Below are 27,693 nucleotides of genomic sequence, written 5' to 3'. Positions count from 1 at the left end.
TTGCCTGAAAGTTAATAGAGATATATGTTGGAAGATGGGGGGGGTGTCTTTATTGCATTACATTGTCTACATTACATTACATTGGCCATATCAGCACAAAAGGAGGTTTTCCACTGGGACCTTCCAGAAGCAATACTGATTCCTCTCTACTCATCAGCATTCACTATTATTCTGTCACATCTACATAGTGGATGGATAGATAACACTTTATCTTCTATAGCATCCACTATGATACATCTCCAGCTGCCTTCCTATTGCTCCAAAGAAACCACTAAATCAATGGCACCAAAGATAACCTCCTTTCTCCCAACCCACCCTTGACACAACAGGACTCAAAAGATAACTGCCAGTCATATCATGGTAAACTGTTCACTCATAGAATAGTGGTAATAGGAAAAGAAGCAAGAATTATGATCAAAAGGGAGTTCCTTAAGGATAAAGATTTTGTGCTAAATCCAAAGGTATAAAGTCTCTTGTCAGAGGGGAAAGATATAAAGAGTATTGGGTTTCAAATTCTTCTAGGAGTTTTTTAATTTTTTTTTTCAACGTTTATTTATTTTTGGGACAGAGAGAGACAGAGCATGAATGGGGGAGGGGCAGAGAGAGAGGGAGACACAGAATCGGAAACAGGCTCCAGGCTCTGAGCCATCAGCCCAGAGCTTGACGCAGGGCTTGAACTCACGGACCGCGAGATCGTGACCTGGCTGAAGTCGGACGCTTAACCGACTGCGCCACCCAGGCGCCCCATCAAATTCTTCTAGGAGTTTTAATGCAGTCCATTCCACGATTCCCTCCCATTCTCCTTACTTGTCTGGTCTATTGTGAACAAAATATGATAGCCAGGTAAGGAAAAATTTAGCATTACACTGAGAGATATGACTCCTTGTACTAATCACAACAGTTATTCCAATGCACATTTTCTCATGCATCAGTAAATTCAAAACAACTTTTACTTTTTTTATTGCTTGCATCTTTCCTCATTTACTTTGAATGTGACTGTAATTACACTGTCTTATAAAGGACTGAACACTGCTCTTCCTTATCCTCTGATATCAGACTGTTTTATGCAATATGCAAAACTCAATGCAAATATAAATGCTTTCTCATATGACTAAAAGCTCCCCAAGAGCACACCCATACATACATAGGGTCCCAATTATTTGAAACAAATAGTGTGGCAGATTTACCCCAAGTAAGCTAAAACCATGAAAATAACATCTAGCTTTAGTCTTAAAGTATGACATCTTGAGATTCATACCTAGGTAAATCATTATCTCTTCCTCACATTTGAGTGACACTTTGGGCCAAGACAGACGTCAATTATGTTCTCTTATCCTCCTGCTATTAGAGAATCTATAGTACTTAGGGTTCCTTGTCTTGCAAAGAGTAAGCAATGTTCTGTCTATCTAAATAACTGTTTCTTTTAATCAAGAGGAATGAAGTATAGCTAACATCAGGGTTGTGCTATTTTCTACTTAAGACCTTTCAGATCTGACAGATCATGTTCATTCAAGCAACAAGATATTTGCATTGAGAACAATTGAGCGCATAATTACTCATGTTAAGTTCAGTTACCCTCTTTAGCATCCTATACCTCTCCTTCAGAACAGTAATCATAATAAGAGTAAATAAACAGTTATTTAGCATATAAGGTCTCTGAAGGCAGAGGCTGTTTTGTTCATCCATATATCCCTAGCATCTACCAAAGGTCTGAACCATATGGTAATGTATGTTGGATTTTTAAATGGGTACACAGTGATATGTGTTAGATTACTGAAGGAATTTTAATAAATTTAAAGTAACTCTAACTTGCTTCAAAAAGCTGAGTTTAAATGTTGTCAAGTAAGTGTAATAAAATTTTTTTAAACTCAATAAGCAGAAATTATATTGAAACTTTAAGACACAAACTCTTATTATATACTAGTCATATTCTTCCTTTGGAGTCTAATAGTTTATCCAGCTTTAAACCTTCATTTTCTCATTATATAATTAACAACGTACCACATACAGGTTTTAGCTACTGTTGAACAACAGCATAATGTCCAATATTAGGTAGTTAATACCTATAGTAATGTTCAGTATGAACATATGTTCATATGTTCAGTATGAACATATGTTCAGTATGATTCAAAGTATAACATATTACACAATCTAGCACTTAATGTAATTAATTCTCTGATATACTGGAAAACTATTTACTGGCCACTGCTTGAAGAAGGAAATTGCTCTTATGTAAAGATTTTTAATTAAAAAACATGAGGGGCGCCTGGGTGGCTCAGTCGGTTGGGCGGCCGACTTCGGCTCAGGTCATGATCTCGCGGTCCGTGAGTTCGAGCCCCGCGTCAGGCTCTGTGCTGACAGCTCAGAGCCTGGAGCCTGTTTCAGATTCTGTGTCTCCCTCTCTCTGACCCTCCCCCATTCATGCTCTGTCTCTCTCTGTCTCAAAAATAAATAAACGTTAAAAAAAATTAAAAATAAAAAAGTTCAAAGAACTTTAAAAAATAAAAATAAAAATAAATAAATAAAAATAAAAAACATAAGTATCAAGCCCTACAAGGTGTCAAACACTGTTCTAGGTGCACAAAACAAATCCTTTAGCAATCCCACTCTAGTGAAAGAAATGGAGAAAATAACAGGCAATAAACAAATATATGATATGTCAGAAGGTGGTCTTAAGAGAAAAAAATAATAAAGTAAGGATAAAAGGGCCAGGGAGTAATAAGCTAGAAGTAGAGGAAGTCGATTTTTGGTTTACACAGAAGATTGAGCATTAACCAGTCCTTTAAACTAATGTTGTATATCAGCATATTATTGAACTCTACCTGATCAGAAGAAAACCAGGCATGAGAACAGTGGCACTGTGTGATGCATTTATCCATACTCTTTAGTTCTGGATAATGCCAAGTGTCGTTGGTTTAAGCCAGGCAGAATCCAGTAATGAGGCCACAGATATTTGCCCCCCAGTGAGAAGAATTATGAAATGCAATTATGACTATATGGAAAATGGCAGGTCACAGGTTTAATGTACCAGTTGCAATATTGAAGAGTTTATGCAGTATAAATGGGTATGATGTCTCCCATAAGTAATTTTTTTCTTTTTAAAGCCTTAAATTTGCAACCTACTTTTATAGTACTATTATAAAACCAATTAGGTTTGGTTTATTTAACAGAGTTTTCTGCTGTCAAATAAAGTAGTACAGGGGTGTGTTTGTGTGTGTGTGTGTGTGTGTGTGTGTGTGTGTGTGTGTGCACATGCGTGTGTTTAAGTTCTTCTCTAAGCCCTTCCTGGATATAAAGTTCTGCATTCTATCCCTGCTCAGCAAGTTGAAAAATTTAAGATATTCTGTGTTAACTATTTACTAATGGTTGTGCTTCCTGAATGTTGAAAGATGTAGTTACAATAATCAAAATATGTTTTAACAGATGCCCTTATTACTTAAATCGACTTTTTACAACAGATAATTGCATTTTCTTTTGATTCGAAATTTAGGAAAGCATTGTTAAGTAAAGCCAGACCATTCTCATATTTCATCTTTCCCCAGAATTTCCTTTTCAAAATTCCTGGAATCCTAACTTTATTCCATGAATTAGGAATAATTACTATGATCAGTCATTGGCATCATTAATTGAATGTTTTAGATTTTCACATTATGCTAAATGTTTTTTGACTGGATCAGTTATGGTAAATGCAAGATTTTTATTCCTCTTGGATAATCATTCCAATTTTGTTATAGCCATCCTGCAGGACTCTCTCCATTTGCATCAAAAAGTGGAATAGGATATCCAAACTAATGTATATTTATGTGATCATTCACACAAATACGTATGTACAAGCTTATGAAATGGAGGAGAAAGGAATGAAAATTCCAACAAATTGTTTAGTGTCCAAAAGGTGGGAAATGGCTATGCCAACAAGCAGTGGCAGGTGGATGGGTTTCATCAGATCCAAACCACAATATGCCTTATAATGAGATCAAATTTGAGCCTATGTAGAATTCTGTGCCTGTGTCTGAGCTCCACCATCAGGAGGATGTGGAAAGGGAGAACCACAGAGTTGGTTCCAGTTGGAATATGAGAAATACGAAGATGTTAGAAAAAATAGCAAAAGGGAAGAATGACGGAGACTTAATAAAGTCTGTGTCTGTGATGGGTCAAGGACACAGATTCAGTACTTTGTCAAGGGAAGCCTTGGTTCTGACTTCATGCTCTGTTATCCCATTTGCCACACAATTTCTGCCCGGTTACATCAATGAATATTCGACTTTTCATCTGAAGCACACTCCAAACCCTAATGGTTTCTCTTGTAAGAGTCCTTCTCTTAATTAATTTCACGACATTTGGTATAATTAAAAGTGATTTTATCACTCACTCTTTCAGTTATTGTATGAAGTCACCCTGAGGACTGAAAACTATGAGCTACCGTGACTAGAAAACTGTTCTTAAAAATCAGGCAGAAAAGTAGTTATGAGTCTTAAAGATGGGACCAGTCTCACTTATTTCTATATGTCTCTCATCTATTGCTAAAGGAAATAATACAAATATTACCAAAAAAAATTTTTTTCCAGGTATGTCAATATTTTTGGCACCGGTTAATGCTGTTACTTTTTCCTCCAGGAACCTTGGCTGCCAAAGGGTTACTCTGCACAAGAACATGTTTCTGACTTATATTCTGAATTCTATGATTATCATCATCCACCTGGTTGAAGTAGTACCCAATGGAGAGCTTGTGAGAAGGGACCCGGTAAACACTGCATGATTTGCTTTTGATTTGTTCTTAAGGATGTAGTACACATGAAGAGTGAACATGGTGCTATTATGTTTAACTGAAGCAACTGTTTACATGTGTGATCATATTTACTTCTACAGTTGAGTTTCGCATCAACCATGACATATCATTTCTATATAGTTATTGGAAGTAATTGCTATATGCAGTAGTAAAGGGCTGGGAATAATTCAGTCATAACCAAACAAGAATTATACAACAAATCTTGAGTTTTTACTACGAATTAAAAATTTATTCACATCTATGGGAAGTTTACTGAGCACATCTTGTGAACGTGGGCAATTTGAGGTGTACTAAGGCAATGCCCCAGTGTGTCACTAATGGGTTACAGGTGTCCTTAAAAGTAATTCCCCTTAGCATCCTGACACCAGGCTGGGCTTGCGCCAGTCAATTTAGCTATGGGTTGCTATGCATTTACTCCAGTAACCCACATAAATACTGTCATATTCTATGTCTGCATAACTTGAAAAAGGTTTAAATACCCCTAACTCACTCACTCTCAGCTCCCAATCTCTGCCGCCGATCCCTATTAACAGAGCTCAGCCATAAACCAGAAGGCAAGGAGGCCAGGATGGAGTTGTACAGATGTGTTTCTCTGGGCCCAGGGCAGTGGGATCAGGGTGGAGAGTGCATTTGAGAGCATGAACAGAAGCTATCCAGCCCACAGTAAATGACCAAGGGATATTTTTATTTTTGTTTCTCTGCTTAACTGTGTTATGCAAGCATCTGTAGATAGCCTCATCTTTCAAAAGTGGCATTTGACAGTTCTGCCAACCCAAAGACAAAAATGCGTGAAATCTGCCCAGAGCATGCATCCTGTGTGACAGTGGCATGGCATGGGAAAGCAGCTTAATTTGGCTTCTAATGAATCCACAGTGTTAATAAGTTTTGCAGTGCGAATATATCCAGAAAGGTATGATGGTCCATCTCTTAAGATCATGGCATCTGTTATCTGAGACAGTCTTATCTTACCTACAGAATGTGACCCAATGGGCTCATCTTGATGAGTTTACTTTTTGAATGTCAACTGATTTTAATAAAAATAATTTCATTTCCTTTAGTCTTCCCAAGACCCCAGGAAAGGATGGATATTATTCTCATTACTAACTGAATAAATTGAGGCTCAGTGAAGGGATGTGTCCTCTGTACTGTGGTTAGTTAGAGATGGGATTCAAACCCAGACCTGTCTCACACAAATCCCATCCTCTCTCCTATATACCACATGGAGCTCTTGATTAATTTCCTTAAGAAGATGTGTTCTTAAAGAAATAGTTTCAGCCATTCCCAAGTGGTAATTGCCCATAATTGGGCACGTATACTATGTTTCATTAGGGAAGCTGACACCTACTAAAATGTAAAAGCAATTAACTAAGCATCTCTCATCAGAAAAGCTCAAATTTTTGGTTTCCCATACAACATTAAGTGTGGAAATCCTGACAAATTACAGTCTGTATGGAGTAGGCCTGGAAATGGCACTTTAGTCACTAAATAATCATGGGAGCAACACTCAGTCACGTTATGAAGTATTGTAAATTCTTGAGTAACCTCTGTCCCATCTCTCTTGTGAGGGTTTCATACCTCTGTATCATTCCACCATCCCTCTCTCTGGCTCCTAGGGTGAAGGGGGCTTCTCATCCATTGTGAAATCATACTAAACCTATTATCTTCCTGAAATAGTCTAAATTCAGGATTTTTCTGAATTCACTATTGAATTACAGAAGCCATTTAACCTTATCCATCAACGAGAAAAATAAAAACTGCCCTGCTTACTTCCAAGAACTTGTCCTGGAGTCCCAAAAGTAGCACAAAGCTTTAATTTTTTAAGCTTTATTTTCTTCATTTCAAGAGTGGGGGGTGGGGGGTGGAGAGAGAGCACACATGCGCACATGAGCATGGAAGGGACAGAAAGAGAGGGAGAGAATCCCAAGCAGGCTCCATGCTGTCAGCACAGAGCCAAACACAGGGCTTGATCCCATGAACTGTGAGATGATGACCTGAACCTAAATCAAGAGTCAGATGCTCAATTGACTGATCCACCAAGATGCCCTGAAGCAGAAAACTTTTAAAAATTCCCAAAGGCACAGTATTGCAAATGATCGCTCACACAGTTGCTGCTAACTCTTGCCCTATAACTGACTTCCTAGGTCTCTGCACTTGGCTTCCCTGGTCCATTTATTAGTCTATTCATGGCTCTTAACAGTGGATGTTTTCAGTTTCATAGGCTACTTTAGGGGCACACATGTCTATCTGCTCTGCCGGTTACCATGCATAGGCTGCCTCCTAGCCAACAAGTCAGCCCAGCTCTGCCTTGCAGCTTCTCTCTTGCCTAGAAACCTATAATAAAGCCTATAAGCAGATGTTTAGGGACCCAGTTCAACAGCTCATCTCCTGGGAGAATGTGTGAGCATAGGAGAGCCAGAGAAATTAACAGGAAGCTTTCTTCTGGTACGGAGGAGTGAGGGTGGCTCCTTTGCACACATTAGGCAATCTCAAAATGACATAAGTTTGAAAAATGGAAAGAAGTTTATCTTTATGACATGACTAGCACCTGGTTCTGCCAATCAATATATTGTTAACCTAACAGACTTATTATTTTTAGCTATGCAAGAATAAACTTCCTAGGGAAAAATTGTAAAATCTTGAAAGGCAGAATTTAATCCAATCAATCAAGTGTTGTCGATCGCCCAAAACTCGAATTTTAGTCTTCAAGCTGAACTACATTCATAGAATTGGGGGAAGATGGCTATTTATGACGTCTTCTTCACAATGCCTAGGAATAGACTAAGCCTCATATGGAAACAGCTTCCTATGTATTGCAACCAAACATGTGGGGTTCAGTCCTTTTTTTACCTATTTCCAAGTGTTTGTGGGGTTTCTTAATGGAGAACACAGGAGCAAAAAGTCTGGGTGAAAAAGAAGCCTCCTCTCCTCTGAGGTTAGACAAAATGAGAATAAGCCACCAATAACAAGCCACTGACAGTGGGAAACAGGGAACATCATAATGTGTGAACACAATGTGCCCTCTTTCACATTTCCAAAAGTCTGTTTCTTCCATAAAACAAAATTTGGAAATTCATGCCCTTTACCAAATATATATAAATAGTGTAGACTAAGCACAAATGACTACAACAACAAAAATTAATTCATGTTTGTAAATTGTGAAGCATACACTTGCCCCCCCCCCCCAAAAAACTAGGTCATTTGGTTTTAGTACGTTTTCTGTTTGAAAATAGTCATTGTTTTTCAGTGAGATCTTATTAAATCTTTTCTCCAACTCTCTGTATGCAAAACTTGGGGCTGCTCTGTCTAAGCAAAGTTCAAGAAAGGGCAAGAAACAACCTTCAAGTAGACATGTCTTCTATGTTATTTATTCATCCTTGAAACTGCTTATTTAGTATTTCCAAGAGAGACAACAGTCTTGAAATCTGTGCTGTAGCTCACCTTGAAAACACATATTCCGTCATTAATGCACTCAGAGAAGCCCAATTTCTTAAGTATTGTTTCCCATCCAAAGACAATGAAATTGAATTGCAGTTGCAGCTATAAATTCAGGAATTGAGAAGGGAGAAATTTTCCCTATTGTGATATATTTACATTTACAGGGGATAAACAAGAACTAGGAGAAGTTTGACTAGGAAAGCCCCATCTTTCCTAAGAATAAAGTTCTTCACTGCTTAAAAAGGCAGAAAAAATATCATCCAAACACCGAGAATCAGGTCATCAATATATTAGTAAGTCACATGCAAAATTGTATATTTAAATGTTACTTTAAATGAATCATTTGAAATATTGCATTTTTCTTGAAAGAGTGACATTCCAGAAAACATTAGATTATGGTTATCCATAGCCAAGAAGAGTGGAGATAATAAAAGCCCAAGAATAGACCCCCCCAAAAAAAATTTTTAAAAGCACAAGAAATGTTTGAAAAAAAGAAGTTATTGGACATTGCCAATTACATATATCTATTGAAATCACAACTAACATAAAAAAATAACCACAGTCATAAAGTATATTTGCCAGCATTCCATTTATCTGTGATTCAGGTGTATGTCTCCTTTAAAAAAAAACAACAACAACAAAATATGTAATTTTTAAACCCACTTTTTCTCTTAAGCAAACTAAAAGCAGAGTTGTAGATTATTTTTTCATCCTGACCCAATTCTCAGGTCACTGAATCAGCAGTTAAGAGGCAAAAAGATTTTCCTTCCCAGTGCCCAAGGGAATATATTAAAAAGAAAGTTATTTCTTGTAAAAGGAGGCTGCATCATCCCAAATGCTGTTGCACTACTTCTAGAAGAGTTTATTTCGTTGGGGGCAAAAGCAAACAATGTTCTCACTCCTCAGTAGGGAATCCCTATGGACTTGCAGCCCCTTTCCCATCAAAGTAGCTAGTTTCTTTCCTTGGAATTTTTTTGGTTAGGCAGATTCTCTCCTGTAAAACCAAGGGTGAGAATTTCATTCCTTGACATTCTTTTTTTAAAAGTTAAACTCAAAATAACTCATGGCACAAATAAGGGCTGAATAGAGCCTCAGTTTATTGAGTGATGTGAAAATTGCCCATTGTCATTTGTGTCATTTGAGTATTTCATTTCCATAATACCTAAAATTTCATTTTCTTGTTCCATCTGCTTATTTGATGATCTTCATGTAGAGTCAGGAGGCAGAATTAAAAGCATTGTTCTTACTGCATCTAAAGGAAGCTGGCAGCATACTTGTCATTTTCTAGGAAGAAATGTCTCTCTGAACTTTTTATCTGGGTCTGAAAGGGACAATACAGGGAGATTAGTTTTTACTGGGAATCTGGGCATTTTGCACTTCAAAAGCCAAAATAATCGAGACACATTTTCTATAGCCTCTTATATAAGCAAAGTCTGAAAATCAAAGTGGATTTCTTCTAATTCTAATTTGTTCAGGACAGTTGAGCCACCAGACTATGTCAGAACTTCATCATAGTCACAGAAAGATAGGTTTGGAATGATTGCCGAGATCTAAGGCACCAGAGACAGCTGAAACCCTGGGTGGAAACTAGAACCCTCCTACCCAGCCCAGAGGAGACTGGTGTAAGGGAGGGCATCTCCATGTGAGAGAGGTGACAGGGACAGCAGAGTTTTTGAGATGAGAGATCAATGCAGGTAAAACTAGATTGGAATTATCAAGCTTAGTAGCCTGTGGAAGAAATTAGATTGGGAATGAAAAAGTATGATGGATTTGAGGGATGATGCAGAGAGCTGTTGCCAAGATGTGGTAATGAAATGAAATATCCTACTCTGGTCATTTATGCCATTTTGTTTTACTTACACATCAAACCAATAAATGATATTTTAACCAAGATTATATGGTTTCCCACATGGGTTTGAAGCATTTACTGCTAAAATGGCTATAAACATCAACCCAACCTCCAGTTTCTCTCATCTGGCCAATCTGGGTGGTTCCTCTGCACAGGAAATCAGTAACTTACAAATGGTACCTTGTGATGTGGTTTGTGTAGCAAGGCTTCATGTCAACATTTACAGCTAGTTTCCCCTGCTTTGAGAAGGTTATCATGCATTTTATGCAGAACTTCTTATAGATTTTATTCTCAAAAGCTTTTAGTTGAGATAGAACCACTCTGTTGGTTGTATGAAGGAGTTTGTACATTGAACCAACCCTGTTGGTTCATCGCTAGAATCGCTGTGCTTAGCTGGATTGCTCCAAATTGGTCTTGCTGATCTTAGAGGATCTCAAATCCTATAGTTCTTCTACTTACTTAGAGATTATTCTGTAATGTTGAGCAATTTACTGAAACCCACTTTCCTAATGTGTAAAGTGGAGATAATGATAGCACCTTCCTCATAGAGTTGTGTGTGAGGGTTAAATGAACTGATACACTTAAAATGCTCAAAACCAGGCTGGCACATAACAACTGTCAAATGTTATCTATTATTACTTATATTATAGTTGTTACCACAGTCATGAGGCCTTAAGTACTTGTCATTTTTTAACTCTGCACCTAGTTTCATTTCTGTGTTACATAGCATAGGAGATTGGAAACACAGAGCATTTGTAAATTTTGCTTAAATCCAAAAGGACTAAGTGTAAAAGCCAAATGCAAAAAAATACTTAGAGGTTAGTAAGTCAGAAATAACCAAAAGGGCGGTGGTCTGAGAAAATGAAACTAACTCAGTCATGGCTTGAGAACTTCTAGTGAAGAGTGACATAATATCCTCATTATATATATCATATAGAGAAAGACCCTTGAGCGTAGCAAGCTGTTAATTTGTTTTCCTTCGTCACATTCCTAACAGGCTTTTTTTTTTCCATCATGTGTGTATCCTGCTTTTCTGTTTACTATGGCTTTGTTTTCTGAATACTTCCAGAACACTTCCTTTGCCAATGTGTGGGTCATCTTCCAATGTACTTATCTTAGATGGGACTTTTATCTCCAGTGCTTTTTCCCCCCTAAACACACTGAATCATGACTATAGTTCCACAGATTCAAGCTCATTTTCTCTGAAGCTTTATCAGAAATCAGCTCAGAATTGCATGACAGACTCGCATTTAATTGAAAATGTTACATCCTGAAATTCCTCTGCAGAAAGATTGTGGTACTTCCTTACAAAGTTATTTAATGCTGATTTTCTGACTGGGGGATTCTTCTCCTTCATTCAGCTAGCTTTAAAGACTGTACAAGTTGACAGTTTTCAAGTTGATATGAGTGCCTTTTTGCTCCTCCATTTATCAACTGCACTGGCATCTTGACAAAAAGTACTGTAATTTCTCCTCATGAGGTTTTAGTATACATGTGACTCTAGGTCGGGACTTCTCCCACTGCATTGTGAGTCTCCTGGAACATAGATAATTAGGATTATCGGCACTGGAAGGCCAGCAAGTAAGTAAAACAGGAGTAAGATACTGAGGAAATTACATCTATACCCTAAATCCATTCAAAGAGGGGCCCATGGAAAAACAGCATCAGGATCCCCAGATACTTGATAGAAATGCAGAATTTCGGGTCCTATGTTAGACCCTCGGAATCATAATCTCTATTAGTAGGGCCCAACAACATGCGTTTTAACAACCCCTCCCAGCGCTTTTTGATGCATGCTAAAATTTGAGAAAATCACCCCCACAGGAAGATCACCACTGTATACTCTTTTATTATTTACATTTGAACTGAACCTATTTTGGAGGGGTGCACTATAAGAGGCATTCAGGAACTCATACCCATACCTTTTCGACTTCAATATCAAGGAGTAGATTAGAGGGAATTTTCAAGCTTGTAAGATATATGAAGGGATAAAGAGGAAAAATTAAGCAATATTCCTTTTCTAGTTCTCCATGTATCAAAATCACCCTCTCACTTCAAGAGAAGAGAGCTGGGAAAATTACCAGCTTAAACGAATGTCAGTCTTATTTGATCCATCCTCCCTGGTAGACAAACAAAACTTTGCCCACAAATTCACAGCACTGTTCACTCCAGTTCCAAATAATTCAGGGAAGATCAGGGAGATGAGCCTCCATTTCCCAAAAGTTTGTGCCCACACAAGACAGAATGATCTACAAGAGGCAGAACAAGCCAGAGATGCAGTGCCAGCTGGTGCCCTGTTGACGTACATATATATGTTGGCCAGCTCTTCCTGGAACATTCAGAGAAGAACAGAAATGTGATTTCTAGAAACCTATCAGACTCCAACAAAATTAACTAGAAGATCAGAATCCTTTTTGTTTTGGCTTTTAGATGTGGTTAGCCTATTTCTCTCCCACAAAGATTTTCTTCTCTGCATTTTTACTCATCACTCCTTCCCATCTCCTACTTCTTCTGGATGGTTTCACCCCAGTTTTCATCTGTGACCAGTTCTGGTTGTCTGTGTGGAAGTGGCTAGAACACAGACAAAGTTCTAATCCAGGGAGCCATTCACAGGAGACTGCATTGCCCCTACAGGTCTGACTCCTGTCTCCCAAGGAAGCCCCACATTGACTCTGAAAGTATAAAATCCCTCTTCCAATGGCCCTGGGCCCAATATGACATGTTTCCCTGCAGAAAGCAGAAGCAGACCTTTCCAGTATTTCCTGATCCACACATCCAAAGACATCCTCAAATGACAAAAAAAAAGTTCTACAGAGAAGTTGCCCTGAAAAAAGTAATCAAAAATCACCCTCCTGGGAAGATACTGAGACCTTGACTATTTAGAAATATCATTTAGAAATAAAAATACCTGGGTCTCCTGAGTGACTCGGTCAGTTAAGCATCCGACTTCAGCTCAGGTCCTGATGTCGCAATATGTGAGTTCGAGTCCCACAATGGGCTCTGTGCTGTTAGCATGGAGCCTGCTTTGGATCCTCTGTCCTTCTCTCTCTGCCCTTCTCCTACTCTCATTCTCTCTTTCCCTCTCTCCCTCCCTCCCTTTCTCTCTCTCTCTCTCTCTCAAAAATATAAATAAATAAATAAATAAATAAATAAATAAATAAATAAATAAACATTAAAAAAAAAAAGAAATGAAACACCTCAGAAAAGAAAATTTGCACTCCTGTGATAGAGCAAAGTAAATGCTAGTTTGAAAAGCAGACATATTATAGGCAGGAAAAACCTCAGGTAAAAACAAGAAGGTGAAAATCTTCACTGAAACCTGAAATTTGAAGACATGAGGGGTCAGGCCAGATGTAAGCTACCTTTAAAATAAATAATTTATATCACATTCTAGAGACACATTCTCATTTCTCCCTCTAAATTTTGCACATTTGGAATGCAATTCCATGGTTGATAGGTTGGGGAAACAGAAGACATGTCTAATAGCACAAAATAATCAGTCACCTAATAAAGAAATTGATTTAAAGAATACGAAGTTTTACTTAGAGATTTACAAATTATTCTCCTTAAAATGAAAGCCTAAAGAGAGAAGCAGTATAGTGGAGTTGTATCATAGTAGGGGTGTTGGGTATTAACATTAGCCTATTAAAATAAAATTCTCAAATCATCAAATTACGCTCCAAAATCCCTTAATTCATCTGTCAAGTACAACATACGTTCCTGTACAGAAATGCTTATGCACATGAAAGTTTGAGGACACTTTGGGTTGTTTTTCTGGTCATCTTTCTCTGCTGGGAACTCATTCCTTGCTTAAAAATAGCTTCCAGAACGATAAGGGACCACTTACAAAAGGGAGACAATGGCAGTGATAAATAACATCACTAATTTTCCGCTAAGCCTTTTTGGAAACTTTATAGCACTGATATTGCTTTAGAAGGAAAGAAGAGCAATAGGAAAGATGAGAAAAGTAAGTCCTTGACTCTAAAAATGTAAAATAATTTACCTTTCTTTGATTATATACCAAAACATTCACATATCTCATTCTCCCATAATATGTCTCAACACAAATCCACAACTTCAAATGATTAAGTAAGGGAAATAAAATGCTTCTCAACATCCCTCATCTCATCAGATCCAATAATCTCCCATTTTGTTTTGGTCCTATAACTGGGTAAAATAATGTTTACAATGAATGAGAAATAAACACATACTTCCAATCATATCACAGAGAATGGGAACATTTGTAAATTTTTTCACATAAAACTAAAAGCTAATTATGAAAACCCTTCTTCAATAATAATACTTTAAAACTATCCTGAAATCAGGGGTCCCTGGGTGGTTCAGTTGGTTGAGCATCCAACTTTGGCTCAGGTCATGATCTCACTGTTGGTGAGTTTGAGCCCCGAGTCGGGCTCTGTGCTAACAGCTCAGAGCCTGAAGTCTGCTTCAGATTCTGTGTCTCCCTCTCTCTCTCTGCTCCTCCCCTACCTGCGCTCTGTCTCTCAAAACATAAATAAACATTAAAAAAATTTTTTTTAAATTTTTGTAATGCTTTATTTTTTGAGAGAGAGAGTGAGACAGTGTGAGTGGGGGAGGGCCAGAGAGAGGGAGACAGAATCCAAAGCAGGCTCCAGGCTCTGAGCCATCAGCACAGAGCCCGACGCGGGGCTCGAACCCACGAACCGTTAGATCATGACCTGAGATGAAGTCGGATGCTTAACAGACTGAGCCACCCAGGCGCCCTCCCAAATTTTTTTTAATAATAAAAAAATAAAAATAATAAAACTATCCTGAAATCAAAATTCTTTCTCAAAGTTGGGGGTAGACTGATGAAGTGCCCATAAAGTAGAACCTTTTTCAGTCATTTGAGAGCATGTTTTCTCTTGATTTTGTGTTTTCTAAAGAAATGCTGTTTGGAATGGTGGGGTGGGGAGAAAAGACTGAGTATATTTGACCCAGACAAAAGCCTGTTTTCTTTTAATTGAAATGATAAGGGAAGCAGCAAAAGACATACTTTTAAATAGGTCTCATAGAAAGATGGCCATTGTAGAAAAATGTTTCAATTGCATCCATAAATAGTACTTCAATGGAGAGCATCCCTCTTAATGTCACACGCAACTCAATTTAGCTGATAAATAAGTCTTGCATTTCTCCCTTATGAGAAAAACAAGTGACTATGGATTTTAATAAGCTCAAAGGCCTTGAAAAGTTCTGGATGATTTACATGTAGTATAGATAACTGAAAATTGTGAACCATTGTTAAAGAGTAACAAGCAGTTATATTACCAAAACTAAACTACTGCGTTTATAGGTAACTGTATTTTTAAATACATTATTGAAACATTATCTCAAGACTGGGAACATATTAAGATAAACTGCAAATCGTGATGAAAGGTAGCGTTTTCAGAAAGAATTTGTGTGCCCAGTTTGAAGATCTCTGTTGTACCAGAGCTAATGGGTATAAATGACAGGGAATAGTTGACCTTGGGGATGCTACCTTCTAAAAATCCCAAAACTTAGAAGAACATCACAGGTTCAGGAGGGCGCCCCACACCCCGCCAGGGATCCCACCCAGCATTGTAAGTTTTCTATTGGTATCAATAGCCTGACCCCTGCAGACATTTGCAAGAACCCTAGGTCTGTTAGGAAAAAAGGACCCTGGAATTTATTTGTTAAATCTTGATTAAGCAGCTCTTGTTTGGGCACTTGAGAAATAAATTAGGAATTGAAATACTTTCAGATGAACAACATTATAAACACTATCCAAAGCCATATTCATTTAGATTTAATTAGCACCTACTGCTCACCTACTGTATAAGTATTACTGGGTTTAAATTCTGTGGGTAGAGATAGAAAAAACAGCAGAGACAAAAAGATGATCAGGCAGACACATATTTAACAGTAATTACATGTTTACTCAATATGTAATCTAAATGACCACTGAGTAAAATTTAATAAAAGATTAACCTGGTAAATTTAACCAATATAGGCCACAAATCCTTCTTATTCAGGGTTTTTTTTTTTTTAATGTCTTTTCCTTCAAGCAAATTATCTAGAGATTGCTTATCGATTCCTCTTCCCTGGCTCAAGTAAATATAACTTTGCACCCTTCCTTCTGTGCTAAAATGAACTGATGAGAAAACATTTTTAGAAGCTTCAGGGAAATATAAATAATCATGCTTAATCGCTCAAAATCACTCTGAACCTACTGCAAACGTTATTTCTACTTTAAAACACGACTTAGGAATAAACTTGCCAACTTCGACTTGACAGAGTTAATATAGAAGCTGAACCTATTCACCTGATATTCCATTTTATCAATGAAAGAGAGAAATTCCAAGTATTTTTTTTGTAAAAGAGGAGAGTTTTTGGTCACATATAAAATGTATTATGAGAATGAAGTATGCGTTGGCTTGGCCCTTGCCAAAGGTTTCCAGTGGACAAACCTTACCTTTGGCAGCCCTTCCCTGGCCCTTCAAGACACTAAGTTTCTTGGAAGTAGGATCTGTGTTTGGCAGCTGTAATCTTCCAGCCTAATGCCTTCCTCCAGCACAAGAGTAATAAGCATTTGTTATGCCACATTCCAAATCTGCACCTCCTAGTATCCTCCACCCTCCTTCCCTTTCATTTCTTCAATTCTTCTACTCTAAATTTTCTATAAATGATAGGATTAAAATGTGCAATCCTTTCCAGAGGTGTGACATTTTAATAAGGAAAACAATCGTAAGCTAAAGAAATGAAATTATGTGGCATTTCAGACATCATGAAGATGGTGGAATAAGTTCTCAGAGGCAAGATGATATTCCCTAGCTCCCTTTTAGACCTGGTAACATACCCATAGGGGAAATGGTATCAGGAATGGTTCGTGGTAGATTTTTCAATGGCTTAAAGGTAGGATATAGGTTGTGACCCACTGTTGCTTGCATTGCTTCCATGGAGCAATAGCTGATTTCCTTTCTACTTCTCAACCCAAAGCCCTTCCCCTGTCCCAGCACAATAGAACATCTCAAAAACACTGACTACCTGTTGTAAGGTTGGTCTTTTCTAAAACAACAACAAAAAATTCCAAAGCAGTTTTCATATGGAGGCATTCTTTCCCCCGTTGAATGGTTCTTAAACACACTGACACACAATATTTCCCATGCTATACATATGGGAAGAATTTTCTTAAGTGTGTTGAAAGATAAAATTGGAGGGGCGCGTGAGTGGCTCAGTGGTTTAAGCCTCTGATTCTTGGTTTCGGCTCAGGTCATGATCTCTCTGTTCATGGGACAGAGCCCTGTGGTCAGGCTCTGCACTGACAGCATGGAGCCTACTTGGGATTCTCTCTCTCTCTCTCTCTCTCTCTCTCTCTCTCTCTCTCTCTCTCTCTCAGAATAAATAAATAAACATAAAAAAAGAAAGATACAATTGGAACAAAATCCACAATTGAGTATCTTCTATAGGATTTTGAGGCTGACTTAATTTATTAGACTAAAGAAAATTTCTGCTCTGCAATTCCATTTTTAATCACAGTACTATAAAATATCTTCATGCTATTTGATGGGAAACATAGATTTGTCTGATGAGTATACCCAATTAAGAAAACTGTAGGATCTGTTCCCTTGATAGTGACATTATTGCTCAACAAATTTTATGTTCTATTGAATTATGAGCAGATAATGACACTAAATGGTGATAACAGTTTATCTGAAGCCAAAGCAGATACTATTGCTTTTATTTCTTAGAATGCATATCATTCACAGTAGAATTATCTCTTTGTAGTCCATATTAATGAAGAAAACAAAATAGAAAATAATTCACAAATTCCACACATTTCTGGCTTGGAACATTTGTTGTATTACTTGGGAGTGATCTAGTTATATTTGAATATAGATTATGTCTTGCAGTTTTGGAAATCATTAACCAAAATTATAGTATTGTGACCACAGCCTGAAAAAATAGCCAAAAAGCTATTTAGCTTATTTGAGCTCAGAGTGAATCTTTTAATACCTCATTCTGCTAAGCAGAAAACTATCCCAGAATGATGTGAAGCACTAACCCTCAGCAGAAGCCCTGTCTGTCTGTTGAATACCTGGTTCACCCCATCCTTGAGGGAAAGGTTATAATCAAGTCAGAGATAATATGACTACACCTTATTCATCTTGATATTCACAGAGTTAGTATAGTTCCTGGCTCATATTAGGTGCTCTGTAAATGTTTGTGGAATGCAACAGAATGACCTTGAATATCTCAGGCACATGATTCTTCACTAGGAACTTACATTAGAAACTCCTAAAATATTTTGAAAATACAGAAGGGAGATGAGGTCTGGTTATGCATATTTTGTAAGTGTCCCCCAGGTGATACAGATAAACAACCCTAGTTATGAACCACTGACCTAAGTGGTGACCAATTTTATAAAATTTTAATAATCAACTTCATCACCTAGATATATCCAATCATGTCCATGATACATTGGGGAGGGGGAAATAATAGACTGGTCATTTTCAGAATTTTTGTGAACTTTTGAGCCATTTGCCCTCCAAAGAATATCTTACCCTGAACCCAAATATAATTGATCCTCATTATTGACAGATCCATATTTGCAAATTTGCCTACTTGCTAAAATTTATTTATAAGTCCAAAATCCATATTCTCAGTGCTTTCGTGGCCATTTACAGATATGCACGGAGTAGCAAAAAAACACTGAGCCACTTGATGTACACATTCCCAGCTGAGGTTGAACAAGGCAACACTCTGTCTTCTTATTTCATCTCTCATAGCATAAATGTCCTTTTCATGGTCTATTTAAATGCCATGTTTTTCACACTTTGTTGCTTTTGTTGGGTGATTTCACTGCTTAAAATAGCCCCCAAGCATAGTGCCAAAGTGTTGTCATATTCCTAAGTACAAGTTGGCTGTGATACACCTTACAGAAAAAATAGGTATGCTAGATGAGTTTCCCTCAGGCAGAAGTTATAGTGCTGTTGGTCATAAGTTCAATGTTAACAAATCAAGAATATATATTTGTCTTTAAACAGAAACATATAAAACAAAGTTAGATATTGATTGGCTGATGAAAATATTTTGACCAGAGGCTTGTAGGAACCTAACCCTGTGTTTCCCCTAGGAGCAATGGCACAGCATTTGCTAAATCAGTTTTTGCAGCAACTTTATAGAACATAACTAGCTGTGAGTAATGAGAATTGACTGTATGTAAAATCTGAAGCCAAAGCTGCTGTGGATGACACAGAACCACATCTTTGCACAGGGCTGTCATATTCATCCTCTTCCTCTCCCTTCCTCCACAAGTGGTGGCTGACAAAACATCTCCACTGGAATTATTGACCCAGAAGGTATAGGGCTTTTAAATAAGAGTAGTGAGAGTCAACTGAATTTCTTATTTCAAATATATGTTTGAGTCTCGTGTGCATATAGCAAGTATTTGCGTAGCAAATACAAACTAATATAAAATTAAATAATTCTAATCAGGAAGCCATTCAGATGGAAAAAAAAAGCCAGTGCCTTCCTAAGCCAAATATTAATTACTTTTGGGTTACCTGATGTTTTGAATTCTCTGCATTACTGTTCCACTTTGGACAGAATCAGAAGTTGCTTCTATCTCTGAAAATGCAGTATTTGCCTTTTTGTGGACCCAGCTGGCTTTTCCCTATGTTCTATGAGTCCCAAAAGGACTGAGCACATTGGATTGTCAGTAAATAAATTATTACTGCTATGCATTAAATAGAAACGTGTAGTCCTAAGAAGGTTACTATAGTACTGACAGTCATGCTATGACTACCTTACTTAGTGAAAAAAGGCCCAAAATTGGTCAGATTCAAAATGCGATATGTAAAGCAGGGCATTTGGTAAAATAATAATGCAGATAATCATCTCTAATGCCCCAAGTCTTAAATGCTAAATGTTGTTGTTGCCATTGTTGTTAGAGAGAGTTAAACACCACTAAATACTCTAGGTATTTAGGTATCTAGGGTAGTGTTCCTCAGCCAGGGGCATTTTCCTCTATTTGGTAATGTCTGGAGACATTTTTGATTTCATGAATGGGTGGAGGATGCTACTGGAATCTAGTGGACAGAGGTCACTCCACTAGAGTGACTAAATACCCAAATAACGCATAACGCATAGGACAGCGCCAGCACAACCAAAAATCATCCAGTCCAGAATATCTGTGGTGCCAAGATGAAAAGCCCTATTCTAAAGGTGACTATGAAATAATTTAGGGTATTCTGTTATTCAGTTGAAGCAATGATTATTTCTCTACAGACAACACTATGTAGCTGCTCTGATTCCCCCAGAGGTATGGCTCCTACATCTGCACTGAGTACTAAATAAGATTGCTATCCTAATCTCTGTGCACCAAACGTTTGGATCTCAATATAGAAGCTAAGCCTCCCATATGAAAACAAAATCACTCACATCATTTGGGTTCAGCATAGTTCCTGGCTCATTTTTGAGAAATGTATCACTTGGTTCTCTCCTCTGTATTGCTAACGAGACCTCATCAACAGATCAGTGAACTTTAGGAACATCATTAACAAGTTCTGGGTTATTTGCCTCATTGGCCACAGAAAAAGGGCCATAAATGCCATGTGAAAAAGCCTTGGATGCTCTCAAAAATTATAGGCCTCAGAAACATTGCAGGGAAATCAACCTCTCTAGTCTATATAAGTCACCAGTATGTAATAGGAAAAGAGCATTTTGAGGAGTAGGCTTCCATCGCCCTGGATGGCTGTTTACCTGTAATACTACTGCTCTGCACACTATCATTCTGACTTGTGGATATAGAGGGTGGCGCGTGTCCACAGATCCTTGGGGAGACGCCCTGCAGACTGAATGTTAATACTTTGGCTCATTTTCGCATTTACCCTCTGTTCACTGTCAGACCGTTGCCAGTGTCTTCCACTGACTTTCTCCATTTCTTTCTGACAGCTGAGCTGCAAGATTTTGCACTTTTTTCACCAGTACATGATGGCATGCAACTACTTCTGGATGCTCTGTGAGGGAATCTACCTGCACACACTCATCGTGGTGGCTGTGTTCACTGAGGAGCAACACCTGCGTTGGTATTATCTCTTGGGCTGGGGTATGTATTTTTTCCAGCCACCTTCCCTTCTGTCTGCATATTTACAATCTTCTTCTACTCTTGGTCTCAGAGAAGAGTTAGGGGCCTAGGTCTTGTGAGGAATGGTGGGACACAGGTGGGGGCAGGAGTTCAGTCTCCAAGAGAGCTCGGTAGAAGCCCATTAACAAGTTCATATGGACTGTGGCCAGCACAGGGGTCAGTGCAGAGAAGGAAGAGTATGATTATGTGTTTCTGTGGGAACAGACCAGCTAACAGACAGACAAACATGCTCTGATTGAGAGATATGATTAGATCCTCCCTTCAGTTTTATTTATCACCTGTTTGTAGAGAGTCTCATATTTTGAGTTCTGTATCTCCTCCATCCAGGCACTACTCCCCTTCCTCAAAAACATTCCTTCTTAGCAATCCATCAACAACTCCTCCAGTAAAAAGTCAGGTAGAAGAGCCCCACTGAACAATAGACACAAATAATTTCATGGGACTCCAAGGGGAGCCACCTGACACCACAGTGCATGGCAATGGCTTTGAAAAGCCTCTGGTTGATTGCTTAAACCATGGTCACTTCTGTACATATTGACTAAGGGTGCTGAGGTCCATGAGGCTACTCTAAAATTTCTCCCCTTCACCAAGTATGCTAAGGTATGACTCATTCTGGTGGAAGGAAACTAGGTAGGTAGTGAGGCAGGAAGAGGGAAAAAGCTTTGGGACAATAACTCATGCAGTGCTATCAAAAAAAGACACATCCTGTGAACCTCCCAGACCAGAGGAGGATCCTGACTGTAGAGCTCAAGGCTTACTCTTATTCTCCACTAATAGGGTGACGATGGCTGTTGGAGCAGGGGCTATGGATTGTCCTCAATTAAACCTGCCCTTTAATGCAGCATTTTGGGGGACCCCTAAAAATATTGATAAGAGAGGAAAAATTTAATGAGGAGAGAAGATAATCCAAAGGCTTTCTAAAAACATGACCCTTTGTATTTAAACCCCTACTCAACAGGCATTGTCACCAATGTATGGAAATGTGTCTGGGAAGTCATATAAGTGACCTAAAATCTTCTATAATCTACACCAGGACTGGCCCTATGCAATATTTGTTTCTATAACACCCTCCCCAATAGGAGTATATGGACTTTAACAAAACACATGACCCAAAACCAATGGAATAAGTCTATAATGGTGAATTAGTAGGGCAGATATTTGGGCAGTCTCATTGTTGAGCTAATAATGCTATGACACTTTGGTTGCAAGTAACAGAGAATACAATTTTCTAATTTAAACAAAAAGAGAGAAATTATCAGAATCTAGAGTACTTCATGGAAGTCAAGATCTGAAACACAGCTCAGCTACTGAACGAACTATACACTGAGACCAGAAGACCAGGAACACTCTTCCTCTCTTTTGTCTCTTTTTTTCTAAGTATATGTTTTAACACTTCTCTTTGTCTACAGAACATAGATCACAGGGTCTCTGCTCCCCCAGTCCTCGTGGTAAACACAAGCCACCCCAAATTTTCCCGAGCTCGCATTTTTCTGTTCCAGGTACACAGAAACTCTAGATAGATGTTCGTCTCTAAGTCCCAATTGTGAATAGCAGGACAAGAAAATCTGATTGGTTCAGCTGAAGTTAGGGGGCCAGCCATGGTTCAATAAAGCATGGTCAAAGACTTTGAAAGGGATATTAATCACATAGTGCAGACATGTCTGGGGATGGTGACCCATCCAGAAAAAATGGGAGAGGGGTTTTTTTGAACTAGAAAGCCCATATAGAATACACCCCAAACCACCTCATCTTGTGGGCTACTCCTTCATGCTCCCCTCATTCTGTGACTTACAAAATCCAGAAAGATTAAAAAGAAAGTTTGTGACTATCCTGTCAGTCCCACATCAAGTGCTAGGTTCTCTTACTCTTCCTTGTTCTCAAAACAGGTCAGAATACAAAGGTCAAAATAGCCTTTTATTATGTTTTTCTTTTAGCTGTGTCCTTCCACAGAAGGCTGATCTTACCTTTCCCTGACCTTCTCAGCCTCACACATACCTTGTCAGAGATTTCTAATCCTCCAAAGATGATCATACCAGGAATCAACTGGATACAGTTTAATGCCCCCAGAAGAAATTCTGATCACAATAGTAATGATTGGTGCTGGTCAGATAGATGCCTTCCAACTGAAGACCTGAAAATAACATCACACTCCCAGCCTGCCACACACACACACACACACACACACACACACACACGCACACACCATTTCTGTCTGATGTATTTTACTTATTTCCAATGACATAAAATTTATGGCATATTTCTTGTACTGGTTTTGACTATTCAAAAACATCTATCTGCCATACTCAGAAAATTTTCCATGGAAGCAAAAGGCTATAAATTTATTCTTGCCCGTGACATTCAGCAGAGATGAGGGCACCCTGGAAGGAACAATTTATAACTACTCTTTCCATACTGATGCATTGTGAATTAGTTATAAAACTTTTGACATCATCAGAGACAGCTTGATGAAGACATCTGCTTAACACGCATAAACAATTCAAGGGGAAAAAGGAACAAGCTGTTCAGCTGTATCAAAAAGAAAGGAATAAATATAAGTAAAATGTTTATGGAATACCTTAACCTTTCTTAATCAGAAAATACTTAAAACTTTATCAGAATGATTGAAGTGGAATCCTAAGGAACACTGCACTCAGTAAGGTAAGCATAGAATCATCAATTTAAAAGCATGAGGATTTGCACTTCCCCATAGATAGATGTTTGGAAAGACAGATAGTCAACCAATAAAGTTCTAAAGTGTAATTATTTTTTAGCATGCCAGACATAAATCTATCTTTCTCTCCCCCTACACACACACACACACACACACACACACACTCCATAATTCCACCAAACTCTTTACCATCTCTAAGAACAAAATTGAGAGACAACCATGATGATGCATTTTAAAGCAATAGTTCTGTCTTAGAACTTTAGCAAGTATTATCTTTGGTCGGGGTAAAACAAGTAAAAATGCAACTGAAATGACTTCTCCAGAAAAATAGTGTCACAGAATCTTTAAAGAATTTAATGGAGCAGAGAAGGCATTTCCACTGGATATTACTTTTATTGTCCTTTTGAAATTATTTCACACCTAAACAGTATGATAGATCCCAAATTTTACAATGCCATGAAATAAGGCATAACCTGTGCTTTGAAAAGAGTATGAAAGTGGAACAGCGAAGATTTAGCTCCAGAAAGCTATGTCCTCAGACCTAACTTTGTTTCCAGGTGACGCACACCCCATCCATTCATTTCAGCTGTGAATAATATTACCACTCCAGGATCTGGAACAGATCCTAAAAATCATAAGAGACATAATGAACATCACCCTCTGGGAGAAAAGTACCTGGTAGTACAGTTCTCTACAAAAGAAAGTGAAAGAATGCTTCTTTTGGTGGTTACTCCCTTACAAATCTGCACAGGGCCACTTACTAGTTGACTTCTCTCAAATTGAAGCAGTTTCAAATAGTGAAGTTTAGCTCTCAGAAAAGTCACTTATTTTTCAACCCTCTTCAAATTGATTCTTCGCCTTGCTGGTTCTCCTCTTGTTATAAATCAAAGAAGGAATTCCCCCCATGGACTTTTACAATGAACACACAGAATTTATCTAGTTCCCTAGAAAAAGAATCCTAGGAAGAAAGGATTATTTTTACTCTCACCAACTTTAGTGGAAGGAAGGGTTGTTACAGCTCTTGGGGCCCTGGGGGATGAGAGGAAGAGGAAGGAGAAAACAAACTGCATAAAAGAGACATCAGTGGCTAAAGCAAGGCAAAGAGCACCAGGAATCAGCAGATATGGGGTCTATGCTCCTCTGTACACTAAGGAACACATTTTCCTCTCTCCAAAATGATGTGGTGAGAGTGAGATCTCCATATGCTTCTTCTGCTGTTTAATTCTAAAACGTAAGTTTCAGAATAAATCCAGAGAATGAATTTCTGTTTTTAAAACCCAAGTGGGGAAATGCTATGTTATAACTGCTGTGAATAAAATACAACTATATTTTGTGCAAATAGTCTAACTCAAAGTTCTCCCAGGTCAAGCATTTAATCAGTAGCCCTATTGAATTATATGCTTCATGGGTTAAGGAGCTGAGGCTGTTTTTGCATATAACTCACAGAAAATAAAAGTGTGGAGGTCTAGGGGCACCTGGGTGGCTTGGTCAGTTGAGCATTCTACTTCAGTTCAAGTCATGATCTCGCAGTTCCTGAGTTTGAATCCCATATTGGGCTCTGTGCTGACAGCTCAGAGCCTGGAGCCTGCTTTGGATTCTGTCTCTCTCTCTCTCTCTCTCTCTCTCTCTCTCTCTCTCTCTCTCTGCCTCTCCCCTGGCCACACTCTTGTCTCTCTCCCTCAAAAACAAGCATTCTTTAAAAATTAAAAAAAGTGTGGAGGTCTAACCCACTTCTCAGATACATTTCTTAATCTGATGATAATTTTAAAAAGTCTTCCCACAAATGTCTCAACCAAATCAAACAATATTCTGTTGGGCAGGGGTAGCTCTGAGGAAAAAAAAAATTTGTTTTACAAGAATTACAACTTTATTCTAGATTACACTGATAGAATGAAAAATGATTTTGAAAACATGTACCCTGACAGAATGCATTGCCAGTCACGACCTCCATTGTTCCATTTATAAATTCAAAGTTGTTTTTTATTAGCCCTTCAAGTTTAGTCAGGGAAGTGGATGGTAAGCTGCCTTAATAAGGGTTCTGCAGCTAGAACTTACAGAGGGTAGGGAATGCAGTACTGCTCTGAAGTATTCTTACAGAAAGAAAACATGATCAATGCATGTAATATAAACAGACAAAAACACAAGAAACCTACAAAAACCACTATGAACATCATCGAGGCGTTCAGAGCAATCAGGTGATTGCCTCCATAAGCTGTCCCAGGTCACTTCCCTCCATGGTGACCCAACTCCTCTCTATAGCAGAATCCAGTTCACACTCAGTGAAGAGCTTTCTGGTCTCAGCTAATAGTCGTCACCATCATCATCATCACCACCACAAACAACAATGACATAATAGTCATAGTGAGAGTAATAATGTACCTACCATCTTGGATAATTCATACAAGGTTTTTAATTACCTAGAAATGCTCTTAACCAAACTCTGAAAACACATGATGTTCTAACCAAGAGCATTTTTATCTGGTTTGACCAACAATACTTTGTGCAAAAACATCAGGGAAAAATTTGACAGAGACATTAAAATTTGCCACTGTTTTTGAAAATAAACTACCATTTTCCATGCAACCTTACTTGTAGCTTATGACAAGACACCAGGTGTGATTTCTGCTTTCTCACATTTTTAGGGTTCCCACTGGTGCCGACCACTATCCATGCTATTACTCGGGCGCTGTACTTCAATGATAAGTAAGTATTTTGATGGTTTTTAAGTGAACATATTTGTAAATAAAATGCATTTATATTCATGTATTCCCTCCCTCCTTATTTTTTTTTTATTTTTTATTTTTTTTAGCTGCTGGCTGAGTGTGGAAACCCATTTGCTTTACATCATCCACGGCCCCGTCATGGCAGCACTGGTGGTGAGAATTGCTTTTTTATTTATTTTGTTATTGTTGTTGAGAATTGCTTTTTAAATCCATTATTAAGTGTTACCTCTTTGAGAGGATTTCTGTAAAGACGGATCTATGTAGCATGTGTATTCGAACTTCAAAATTAGGCTAATTTAATGATAATCTATAGTGAGATAATCTGTAACAACTTTATTTGAGGGTCTTCAAATGAAAAAAATAACATTTAACACAACTGGGGAAAGGGCATAAGTTCATTTTTACACCCACAATAACAAAAATATAGCTTTCAATGCTACAACTTTGCTTTAAACAATTCTATAACTAAATGGTTCTAGTTAAAAGTAAAGATCAAGGGGCTGAGGAATGATAAAAAATGTTTCTGATAAAGAAAGTGAAAAACCGCAGAGTCCATCTGCACCTTTTCCCCTGGTCTCTGCCAAACAAAACCATCTTTCATTTCATCTTTGGCACATGAGCCATCATTGGAACTCCCTCTCAGCAGACACTTAACGTATTTCAGGCACTTCTCATACGCTGCCATGCTGTTTCTAACAGCAACCCTTCAAAAAGCAACCCTTACTCAGTAGGAAAACTAGACCCAAAGATGCAAGTAAACTCACCCCAAATCACATAGGCTAGTAAGAAGTTGGGGTAGTGGAGAATATGACCATCTGCATCTATTTCCAAGCTCTTTGTTTCTACCCAACGTTTACTATATGGTGACCAGTGTCAGAACCACCAAATTTAATATTTAGACATTAGTTTTCCCACCAACCTCAAAGACAGTGTTTTCCTGGGGTACGAATGAGAAAAATAAAAACAGTCTGAGTCACACACCATGTTCTGCTCCCATACTGAAGAAGTATTCATTAGTAACCAGTGTCTCTAGTCCAAGGCCAATTTCTTCTGCCCTCCTCCAGAGCAGTGATGTACTTACCAGCCTGACAGTCCTCACAAAGA

General features: G+C 38.2%; 1 protein-coding gene across 1 annotated transcript in view; it reads left to right on the top strand.

The window, feature by feature from the left end:
- CALCR (calcitonin receptor) overlaps nucleotides 1-27,693 on the top strand; it is a 156,110-nt gene that overhangs the window by 116,445 nt on the left and 11,972 nt on the right. The window contains 5 exon segments of the mRNA XM_043588866.1: nucleotides 3,459-3,499; nucleotides 4,615-4,741; nucleotides 21,003-21,156; nucleotides 26,509-26,569; nucleotides 26,676-26,742. Of these exon segments, the coding sequence (XP_043444801.1) occupies nucleotides 3,459-3,499; nucleotides 4,615-4,741; nucleotides 21,003-21,156; nucleotides 26,509-26,569; nucleotides 26,676-26,742 (450 nt within the window).

The sequence above is a fragment of the Prionailurus bengalensis genome, chromosome A2 (assembly GCF_016509475.1).
Source record: "Prionailurus bengalensis isolate Pbe53 chromosome A2, Fcat_Pben_1.1_paternal_pri, whole genome shotgun sequence".
Taxonomy (NCBI): domain Eukaryota; kingdom Metazoa; phylum Chordata; class Mammalia; order Carnivora; family Felidae; genus Prionailurus; species Prionailurus bengalensis.
The sequence above is the reverse complement of the archived record's forward strand: the minus strand, read 5'-3'. Positions and strand labels throughout refer to the sequence as shown.